This window comes from Capsicum annuum, unplaced genomic scaffold (genome assembly GCF_002878395.1).
Source record: "Capsicum annuum cultivar UCD-10X-F1 unplaced genomic scaffold, UCD10Xv1.1 ctg4355, whole genome shotgun sequence".
In the NCBI taxonomy this organism is placed as follows: domain Eukaryota; kingdom Viridiplantae; phylum Streptophyta; class Magnoliopsida; order Solanales; family Solanaceae; genus Capsicum; species Capsicum annuum.
Window position 1 is genome coordinate 2,561 of NW_025851028.1, and position 11,858 is coordinate 14,418.

At 35.3% G+C, this 11,858-nt stretch overlaps 1 protein-coding gene across 4 annotated transcripts; it reads right to left on the minus strand.

Annotated features, from left to right (window-relative positions):
- Window positions 1-2,921: 2,921 nt before the first annotated feature.
- On the minus strand, window positions 2,922-11,611 carry LOC107853953 (structural maintenance of chromosomes protein 3-like). Of its 4 annotated transcripts, XM_047403511.1 has the most exons (15): window positions 11,479-11,611; window positions 11,285-11,354; window positions 10,544-10,570; window positions 10,395-10,435; window positions 9,934-10,009; window positions 9,819-9,857; window positions 9,650-9,717; window positions 9,485-9,556; window positions 5,438-5,517; window positions 5,272-5,350; window positions 5,062-5,179; window positions 4,818-4,993; window positions 3,823-4,068; window positions 3,597-3,718; window positions 2,922-3,141 (listed from the first exon to the last, which is right to left on the minus strand). In XM_047403511.1, exons 4-15 carry the CDS (start codon window positions 10,407-10,409, stop codon window positions 2,937-2,939), a joined length of 1,296 nt encoding a protein of 431 aa, XP_047259467.1. In that variant the 5' UTR covers window positions 10,410-10,435; window positions 10,544-10,570; window positions 11,285-11,354; window positions 11,479-11,611; the 3' UTR covers window positions 2,922-2,936. The 4 variants fall into 4 exon arrangements, with proteins under 4 accessions (XP_047259467.1, XP_047259464.1, XP_047259466.1 ...); XM_047403508.1 differs by lacking the exon at window positions 10,395-10,435; XM_047403510.1 differs by lacking the exon at window positions 11,285-11,354 and having other exon boundaries at window positions 11,479-11,593.
- Between the last annotated feature and the right edge of the window lie 247 nt (window positions 11,612-11,858).

Here is an 11,858-nt window from a genome sequence, read left to right on the forward strand (position 1 = left end):
CCGAAGAGATCAACCAGACGCACATGTCTCATCCCCAAATGTAATAACGCTTCTATCATTAAAAATTACCGCCCTATTAGTCTCTGTAATACTTCCTATAAAATCATCACTAAGCTCATTGCCCGTAGATTACGACCACTAATGGATAAAGTTGTTGGGTCATGCCAATCCAACTTCCTTAAAAATAGGCAGGCTGCAGATAATGAGATTATTGTACAAGAAATTATACATTTCTTTAGGAAAGCTAAAGGCAAAACTGGTCATTTCCTAATGAAAATTGACTTAAAAAAAGCCTTTGACAAGCTTGAATGGTCCTTTATCCGTACTACCCTCATTTACGTCAACCTTCCTTCAAACCTTGTCAACCTTATCATGTCTTGCATATGTTCTACTACCACTGCCGTACTAATTAATGGTTCTAGAACTGATTTTTTTAAGCCTATTAGGGGTATTTGCCAAGGTGATCCTGTATCTCCGTACATTTTCATCTTGTGTATGGAAGTGCTCTCCCGTAATATTGATGATGTTGTCACATCCACAAAATGGGATCCAGTTCGCACATCTAAGAAGGGCCCAGCTAAAGAAATAGACTTGTCGTCTCCTAATGTCACACTTACTTCTAATAGTCAAGCATCCTGGGTGAAGCCTAGTGCAGGTCTTAAACTTAACATTGATGGGTCCTATGACCACAACAGGGGCTGGAGGAGCAGGTAGGGTTTTCCGTGACAACAGTGGAAGATGGGTTAAGGGTTTTAGTGCTAAAATTAATGTTACCTCACCTTTAGAAGCTGAACTTAGCCTCGTTATTGTTAATGACATGCATGTACAGCAGCTGGAGATAAGTACAGACTCAATGGAGGTAATCAATACTCTGGATCATCCAACAGACAAAACTAATAATTTGGTCTACTCCTGCAGGGCTTTTCTCCTCAGCCTGGGATCCCTCGGATGCAGCATGAAGCGAGAATCTCCAACAAAGTTGCAGATAAACTAGCGAAGGAGGGGCATAAGCTATCACTAACTAGACTTTTCGTAACTTGGACGGATCCACCAGTGTTTGTTAGGCAGTTGATGAAAGCAGATATCCGTGTACTCTCTATAATAGTGCCTGTTGTGCCCAGTAGATATAATAACTGTACTATGATGCACTATAAAGTCTTCTTTGTTTAACAAAAAAAAAAGGTAAGAAGGTCAAAATATTTAGGTATTTCGGAAGAAACCTATTATGCTAAGCATTTTTTTATCAAGATGCTAAGCATAAAAAGAAGACACTTAGAAAGTGAATCTGCCTGAATTTATCTGCAGGTCTAGAATCAATAGACAGTCAAACATCGCAGCTGTCATACATAAAAAGGAGCCAAAACTGTTCTTGTAAAATATTCATATGAATGAATTTGCTACAGCAGTACTTTGAACGGTAGATTCTATAATCACCTAAAGAACATTCTATGGTCTCTGTAGCTTGTTCCAACAATGGTATCACAGTCTTTATTCTCAACCAAAAAAGAAATGTCTTTGTCAGCATATGCAGGAAACTTTAGAGGTTTACTTTTTTATTAGAAGGTACTTTAGAGGTTAACATCTTGCATGGAGAATTATATCTTTTACAAGCTACATGATTACCAGCTGAATCATGCCATTACGAGTCTCACCTCATGTGAAAGTTTTAAAGCTTTGATGGTGGAAATAGTTATTTCAGCCAGCTAAGCTCCTTAGTATATCAATACCTAGCAGCACATATTCTTGCTTTCAAAGACCAAGCATGTTAAATAACTAATTGTTGGTGGCATCTAACTTGAAGTTAAGACACCTGCTTGCTCTAATTTGTTGATCCACATTGCATATATGTCCAACTATGCCAAAAATTTAAACTTGTTAAGAGTAAATAGTATATATACTCAATATATCCTCCTGATTGTTCATTAGCTAAAAAGCCTGATAATTGCAAATTGGTATCAAATTATATTTGAAAAATTATTCCCAAAGCAGAAAACAAACTTGTTCACATTAGAGGACAAATTCAGTTTTCATAATAACAAATTATATTGGTTTTCAAAAACAATAACCAACTGGAACTCAGTTCTCCTAACTAAATCTATTTGATTTCTAAAAACAACCTAAATCAAGCAGTTATTCTGTGGAAAACCAAGATAGTCTAAACACAATTTTAAATCAAACACAGAATAATTTTAGATACATGTTCTCAAGATGTATTTCCAAAAAAAATACTTGTGAAGAAAACATATTTCCAAGATAAATCCTACCAAACACTAAACCAAAATGAAACCACAATTATCAAAGTAATTGACGACTTAAGGACTCCATTTAGCAGACCTCAACTTGTTTGGCACACAAGCATACTTGTTGTTGGATAGAGATGACTTTAAACCAAGAAACATGATCAATGAGGATTCATATAGCCGACCCTAGCTTGTCTGGGATGGAAGCATAGTTATTATATACTCAATCCCTAAATTCCTTTATGTTCTCCATTACTTTTGGCCAAACCATAAGGACCTACAGTTTGCAATCAATTTATTTGCAAAATCAAACCAATATTGTAGTGGACTACAACAGAAACAAGAAATTTCCACAGCTAAGCGCCCCACTACTCTTCGTGTCTTCGGCCAATGCCCATCCTTCGGGTACACTTTTACCGAAAAGAATTCCTCATCTTTCTGGCCTGGAACCATAAGAAAATGAAAGCCTAACATTTTTCATCTTTACCCAGCACTCATATGCATTTTGCCCACATTCTAAAATTGGTGCATTTGCATATACTTCACTGATCATAAGCTTTTTATCTTACTATTTGCAAATTACTATTTGCAAATGCATTGCATCAAGAAGAATATATATAAGGCATATGTTGATGGACAGCCACCAAAGAGAGTAGAAACTTTATATACAGCATGTAATACAGAGTCCTTAACCATTCATAAATCAAAAGCTTGAAGAATAAGAAAGCAGCTAAGAATTTTAACAAGGAATATTACCTGCATTAAGTTTGAAGATAAAACTCGCTCATATTCATCAATTTCTTTCTGAAGCCATTTATCTCGAGCAGCTTTGCTCGCAAATTGTGTGGCACGGCCTTGTTTCTGATAAAGTATGCTAAGTCTCTTTTCACGATCCATAATCCTATTTAAGACACCAGGATTGTCAAATCTATAATAACAACCAGTATAAAGGGCAAAAAAAAAGGGAACAAAATACAAGACACAATCACATATTATGAAACAACTTGACCAAATATCTTGCATCTTTGGTTCACATAGAGCTATATGAAATTAACATCAGCCATTAAGCAAGAAGGTACAAGTAAGATTTTACTTATGCAGAAAGGTATGTATCAAAAGAAAACAGCAAGAAATTAGCAAATGGACATTTATTATTTTTCTTTTTGTCCCTGATGAAACAGTTTAAGGAGTACATGATCCATAAAACATAGCTTTCTTGAAATCTCATATGCTCGACGACCAAAACTCTTTCTGGTGGCAAAATAAAAGGTCAATGCTTTATTCTAATTTCTGAAATTTTGTCTGTCACATTCTAAGCTTGAGAAAAAAAAAATGTGCCTTATACAATTGACATACCCTCTCTTGATGTCCTCCTCCTCTTTTACTTGTTTCTCATACAAAGGTTTGATATCATTGAGTGCGTTCTTTGTTTCCTGAACTTCTCTCTCCAGAAGCATGAGTTGTTTCTGTGCATCATCCTGAATACAGAAGGTATAAAATAAAAAGTTTATCCCTATAACTAGTTTGACATTATAATCTTGCAATTGGGAAGATCAATTAATTGCCATGCAATAAAGAGTACTTTAGCTTTAATATTCGTAGACATCTTCTCTTGAAGGTCTTTGTAATCGAGATCAAGCTTCGCTCGCTTTCTAATAGCCTCTGTCCGCTGTTTCTCTGCTGCTTCTTTCTCCTTGCTGAAAATTTGAATTTCTTTTGTCAGATCTTTGGACAGCTTCTCCAGCTCCTTGGACTTTTCATGAGCCTCCAGCACACTCTCATACATCTTAGTAGAGTTCTCGGAAACTTTGTTCCGAGCCTCTTCTACCTGCAATTGATGAACGTAATTGTACAATAAGCTATATTTCTGCATAGCCAAGTAGACAGATAGATCACAACCAATCAAAGTCCCGTCTGTATGACCGTTAGCTAAGCAAATACAGACAAGAAGCAGGGTCAAAGACAGCCACAGCAAAATAGAGAGACCCATAACAGGTAATTGCATGTATCACAATTATCTTAAGTATGATCTGTTATTATTGACAAGAGCCTTCACCATCAAGGAACACTCAAGTTCCCCTTGACAAGATCACAAATACAATAGGGAGCAGTTCTCCCAAGCCACATTTCTAGCATCCAAATAAACTAACAAAACTGAGCCTTATCGAAAGGAACCTCAAAAGCATCTAAAAGAAAAAGAATACAAGATATTATGGGTAATCTGGCATTTAGAATAATATGACAGGAGGAATACTTAAAGAACAGTTTCAACAACGTTCAGGTTTATGAACACCAAAACAAAAAATTAACAGGAATAATGCAGATGTCCATGAAATTAATGAGAAAATCAGTCTTTGCTCACTCTCATCATACGTGCACTAGAAGCAATATTTAATATCTCTGGTTCTAAGTGTACCATTTTCTAAACTATTACTCACAATTTTTATTTTATTTTATTGGTAGGTAATTATGACTTACAATTAAAACCCAGTTAAGGAAAACTCAAAGAACACTGACGTTGGAACTCCAAGAGCAAATTTTTGCATTGTCTTTCAACTATGCTATTTGTGTTCTTACCTCATTCAATTTCTGGCGTGCATCATGAAGTTCTTTGTCATAAATCGTATATTCCAGTGATTTACGCTGCTTGTCAAGCTGTTGATACTTTTTGAGTTCCTCCTTCTCTTGTTCAAGCTCATTCAATCTCTCGTCCAAGTATTGTACAACTTGAATAATTTGCTTTCTCTTGTTACCTGATTATCAAAAATGTTAGCAAAACATCATTGATATTCAAGAAGCATAAATTTCGATAATAACGTGCCAGTTTCCTGCATGATTTTTAAACTTTCTCGCCGCCTCTCCTCATAAACACGTGTCCCTCCAATTTCCTTGAGCAGATCAAGTCGTTCTGAATCTTTCATTAACGTCAATGATGCTATCTGCAAGAGAAAATGAGGAGAATATAGGACATGAACGAGAAGCGGAAAAACAATATTAATGTACCTTTTGATGAAAAACAATACTAACGTACCTTTCCCTGCTGCACAACATAATAGGGATTGGAACGAGAGAACCCAGCACTTTCCAGCAAATTTTGGACCTCTGTCTTCCTGCAAAATAACAAAAGATCCTATCACACAGCTGACAGCAGAGGCAAAGAAGTCAGGAGGGATGAACAACATTCTTAAAATACTTACGTGATATGTTTCCCATCCAAGAAATACTCATCCTTCTTGAGACCGATTGTTCTTCTCAGCCGCACTTCCTCCTTATCAACCTGCCAAAAGGTATACCACTGTTTCAACATCCACAAAGAAGTCGAATAATGAAGTAACCATAACATGCCTTTCATCCCTGTTCCAACAAAGGAAAAATCACAGGAACTACAGAGTTTCAAGACATAACAGAAATTACCAATCTTCCGATTATTTATATTATAATAAAGGCATGAAGGTCCTTAGAAATGTTGATTAAACTTTTTGACATATATTAAAATACTCTATAATAGATGAAATTGCCATTTACTATTTTTTCTCAATTATTATTCAATTATGAGTCGCGGCAAGGTGTTAATGATAAGCTGGAGGTTTGGAGACAAATTCTGGAGTCTAAAGGTTTCAGATTGAGTAGGACCAAGATAGATTATTTGGAGTGCAAGTTTAGTGACTCGAGGCAAGAGGAGGAGGTGGTGGTGAAGTTGGACTCTCAGACAGTTTGCAAGAGGGATAGTTGTAAGTATCTTGGGTCTACGATCCAAGGAAATGGAGAGATTGATGAGGATGTCTCGCACCGTATTGAGGCAGGTTGGATGAAATGGAGGCTCGCTTCGGGGATTTTATGCGATAAGAAGGTGTCTCCCAAGCTTAAAGGCAAATTCTACAGAGTTGCAGTCCGGCCGGCTATGTTGTATGGAGCGGAGTGTTGGCCAGTTAAGGCTTCCCGTACCCAAAAGTTGAAGGTGGCGGAAATAAGGATGTTGCGTTGGATGTGTGGTCTTACAAGGGCTGACAGGGTTAGGAATGAGATTATTCGGGAGAAGGTGGGAGTGGTATCGGTGGAGAAAAAACTGCGGGAAGTGAGGTTGAGATGGTTTGGTCATGTGATGAGGAGGGGCAGGAATGCCCCAGTTCGAAGGTGTGAAAGACTAGCGTTAGATGGTTTCAAGCCGGGTAAGGGTAGACCGAAGAAATACTGGAGAGAAGTGATTAGACGTGACATGGAGCAATTACATCTCACTGAAGACATGACCCTGGATAGGAAGGTTTGGAGAAAAACTACTAGGATAGAGGGATAAGGTGGGGGTATGAATCGTAGTCCGTAGTTAGGAGGATTTTGGTGTCTTTTGTTTGGTAATGTACATTATTTTTGTGGATGTTGTAGCTATGTTAGTTTTATCATGTTTCATGCTTTGAATATTTTTATATATTGTCCTGCGTCTTGAGCCGGGGGTCTATCGGAAACAGCCTCTCTACTTCTTTACAGGTAGTGGTATGGACTGCGTACATTCTACCCTCCCCAGACCCCACTAGGTGGGAATATACTGGGTTTGTTATTATTGTTGTTGTATCTTTATAACATTTAAAATTAAGGAGTCCTAAAATATATGGTTAGAGAAAATCTAATTTAAAAATAAGGAGTTCAAAAATATAGAGTAAGAAGAAATATATGGTAAGACAAATTAGAAGAATTTAGTGTTGTCAAAGGTGTGCTTAAAATGCACTTAAGCCCTGAAGCGAGACTCAAAACATGTTGAGAACTTTGTCACGCTTAATGTGCGCTTAGTGACGTTATTAAGGCTCCAAGACAAACATTTCCTTGCGAATGAGTATTTCCTAAAGAGGCGACACTAAAAAATTGGTATTTCACTTTTTGTAAACAAAAAGTCAATTTATTAAGCCCACATTTTATTTGTGTTCTGCACATAAAGCCCTAATGGACCTTATGGTTCTTTTGCGCTCGTCCCCTTTTAATAAAAGGGGGAGATTAATAAGTAGTCCAAAAATATATGGTAAGAAAAAAATATATTTTAAAAATTAAAGAGTCCAAAAATATACGGTAAGAAAAAAATATATGGTATACTCTTTCATATTAAACACACCATAAGAAATGTGGCGTTCCATTTTTTCACTCGTCTACACAAAAATGGAGACAAAAGTAATTAAGTATAATCAATAGTTATTTTTTTCTTTTTATGTTTTTTTTTCTTTATATTTTTCAGTTATATTGCCTCCCTCTGCTCTTGATCGTCAGGTCAATATCCTTATTCAATATCTTAGCACATTTAGGCTTAGCAACTTTATTAAATTGATCCTTTTTCCTATTCGTATTTGATATTGAAAGCAAAATTTGCAAATATACATATTAATTTATCCTAATTACGTAAATTCTATAGGCTTTCGATATCAACCAATCTTCCAATTAAAGTTCCAGGGATTTGAATCATGCACCGTTGCATCAGGTACGAGATATCATTCCTCTACATGTAATTTAATATCCTTTCATAATATGAATTGTTTATTAAAAAATAACTTTATTTATTATTGGTTGTGCAGTTATTACGGCTTATTTTTTCCTCAAATATTACGCCTACATTGGGAATTGATACATGATATCCAATAGAACACTTGAAAATTGGTCGGTTATCGCCATGCTCATGATTTTAAACTATCATTCATGTTCTCCTTTGTTTTATTCATTACTATGTTTTAATGTATTATTAAATAACAATAACTTTGAATTCAAATTTCAGCGTTTAACTCACCCGTTATTTCAATACATTTGCGATCTGTAGCTTCTTTTGTTTATGAAGTCTTGAAAGATCATATTTTTTCTTCACATCAAAGTAGTCAGTAATTGTGCTAGTGCAATAGAGGTACTTTGCCTCCCATTAGGGAAAACAAAGACACCATCTTTACTTAAGCTATTGCTTTTCTCCATTTCCTTTTCATCACTTAATAGCATGCTTTAGTATTTTATTTAAATGAACTATGTAGTTATAATTACTTGCATATATTTGTGCTAAATAGCGTAGAATGATATTTTTCTTTACCTTGTATTAAGAGCACGAAGGTCTTTAAAAATGTTGATTGAATTTTTTAGACATGAAATTAATTAAACTTAGCTATTAAATTTTTATATATTTGTAAGAACTAAGAACTCCTAATATTTAGTACTTTAAAATTTTGCTTCTTAAATCTTTCTTTATTTCAATATGCAAATTCCTGAGTAATACTTTAAAATTGACTAAAATCAATTACTACAATTTTGCCAACTTATAGCAATACTTACTTTATTAAATTAAATTATTTTCTTAATTATTTGAACCAATATAACTATCTCATTCCATGTTACTTTTTCAAACGCTAATATTTCTGAACTTTTTCCCATTGTTTTTTCTTATTTATTTGTCTTAAAATAATAAACTCAAATCCTATGCTTCTATTTTAAAAATATTTCTATTTAACATAATTTATGCTTCTTATATAAAAACTTTAATTGTTTGACCCCACATACACTCACTTTTATACATAAAATTTTAGAGTTCATTTTGGATCTTGACAAATTAAAATGTCTTAATTTGTGTAATTTAAAAAAAAATAGAAAAGAATCTTTATAAAATAGAAACTCTCTATCTATTTATATCATGCATTTATTTATCTATCTGTATAATAAATTATCCTATTATATTTGGATTTTGAACTACTTTTATGGTTCATCTATTTATCTATTGTACTTAATAATATAACATACACACAGTAATTTGTTCTTTTTATATACATTTATTATTAATTTATAACACAATACACTAAACGCACGTAAACTTGACTAGTTTTACACAAATATGGGGCCCATTATCATATCAATAACACCTCCTACTACAAAGAAGAGAACTCCAATAAAACAACTAGCATTTGACAAGCACAAAACATGGACGAAGGAATAGTTCAAGAACCAACAAGAGCCATCACATCTTAAGTTCACAGGCTATTCCTGCAAACAAATGGTTCTATATACTCTAGACGAAGGAATGCAACAGTGAGTGGCCACTATATACTCTAGCCGAAGGAATGCAACAGTGAGTGGCCACTATATACTCTAGCCGAAGGAATGCAACAGTGAGTGGCCAAAATTATACTCCATATATCAGCCAACTCCTGCAGAGTAGAAAGTAATGCCAGCAAATGGTACTGCTTGTCCAGAGCAAATGGAATAAAGTGGTATGTATACCAAGTTCAACATTTTACCGGCATTCGATTGTCTGAATTATCAAATACAATTTCCACAAAAGCAGATAATACTTGGTGACCTGCTCCTTCCTGTATGGCAAAAAGGGAAGATATCACAAACATTGTAAATGTATTAAAGGGAACGAACTACTGCAATTTATAAAGTTTAATTGTAGAACATACATGAAGCAAAGCCTGCCTTTCTTCACTGCGCAGGTTGTGAAAGAGATCGCTTATGACGAAACGGATGGCTGCAGAACAAAATAAATAATATTAATATTTATATATATATATATAAGTAATGCGTACTCATCAAAATATGAATAATCCAGAAAATTTCAGGGTAACCTACCATGGAAAAAATTAGACTTGCCAGATCCATTTGCACCAACTGCACAAAAGAAAATTTTAAACAGCTTTTCACAGCTAAAATTCATGAAGAATACCTAGAGTATAGATGACATTACCAACACAGTTAACTTTTGGACTGAAATCTTCAGTCTTTACTTGTTCCTTGTAACTCTTATACCCTTCGATAATGACCTACAACAGAAGAAATGCCCCAATACAAAAATCACTATGAAACACGTAATATAATAACAACAACAGCAATACCCCGTGTATCTCAACAAAGAGGGGTCTGGGGAGGGTAGAGATGTACATGGTCCGTACTTCTACCTCAGAGGTGAGGTAGAGAGGCAGTTTCTACCTCAGAGGTGAGAGGAGAGGTAGAGAGGCAATTTCCGGAAGACCCTTGGCTCAAGACAAAAAACAGTCTAGAAAAAGATATAATAGAAGTACAAGAGACAATATGGACTAACAAAACAACAGATAGTAACAGAACAATACTACAATCGATCTACTGGAAACAACACATATCAACAAAATTCCAAGAACACATAATTTAGGGTCATAGACTATTGATTACCTGTTTTATATACATTTCGACAGTCTTTGACTATTCTATCTCTGAAGAAGCAAACAGCAAACAGAAAAAACAAATTAATTTCCAAAAAAAAAAAACAATCACAAAGTCAAATAATATTACTCGTTTCTTATGAAAATTAGTAGTATTACCTGTAAGAAGAAGACAAAATACATCACCTGACAAAGAGTTTCAGTGTTAGAAGACGAAAATACACACACAGCGAAGCTCCTATACTGAAATTCCTTTGCTATCAACTCGTTACAATAACAACATACCAGTGAAATCACACAAATGAGGTCTGAGGATAGAGTGTACGCGGACCTTACCTCTGCCTCGTGGAGGTAGAGAGGCTATTTCCAAACAGGGATTAGAATTATTAGTATTCAAAAAGCATAAAATCGATGCTCAAAAAATATTGGGTGATTCTTACCACCTGTACTAGACTTGGTGGACAAAGTTGCTGGTGGGAGGTAGCAGGTATTCCGTGGATTTAGTCGAGGTGCGCAAATCTAGCCCCGGACACCACAGTTCTCAAAAAAGACCGAAAATGCGCTTTCTTCCCTTCTGTCCTAGTCTTGGTGGACAGAGTTACCTAATATCTATTATTGTTGGTGAGAGGTTACAGGTGTACAGTGGATTTAGTCAAGGCGCGTGAAAGCTAGCCAAACACCACGATTATCAAAAAAAACGAAAAGCAAAAAACTCTTCCCATATATCCTAGCCTTCGTGGACAAAGTTACCGGCTATCTACTATTGTTGGTGAGAGGTAGCAAATGTACCGTGTATTTAGTCGGGGTACGCGAAAGCGTACCCCGGACACCACGGTTGTCAGAAAAAAAAAATGCAGACAACTCTTCCCTTCTATCCTAGCCTTGGTGAACAAAGTTTACCTAATAAGTTGTTGCAGTGTCACGTATCAAGTGAATTTAGTAGAGGTGCATGAAAGCTGGCCCGGTACCACTGTTATCAAAATAAAATAGCAGAAAAATCGATGCTAGGGTTTATTGAAACGAAGGCGAAATTGAGTAACTGAAGCAAAATGAACAGTGAAAGTGAGAAGAAAAAAATGCTTCAGATAACTTACCGAGAGCGAGCGAGACGTTAATGGAGGTCACTGCGACTGTGTGTGTTGTGTGTGAGTAGTGTTTGGGGGGTTGGGGGTGGGGGTGGGGGTGGGGGAGTATATAAGTGATGGTACGGGTGGGGGGTGGACTTTGGAGGGAAGGGAAATGTGAAGAGAAAATGAGAAATGCGTTTGACAAGTTTTGATTATTGTATTGTAGTAATAATATTGGGATTATTTGACCAAAAAAAAATATTGGGATTATTAACTGAATTTATTTTATGGATTAAGGCTAATAAATATCCTTGATTTCTATTTGTCTTTATTAGTTTAACAATATCAATTTAAGAAATTATATTATTTTTGAAAAAATTGTAGAATTAAGAAAATAAATAAGTTGT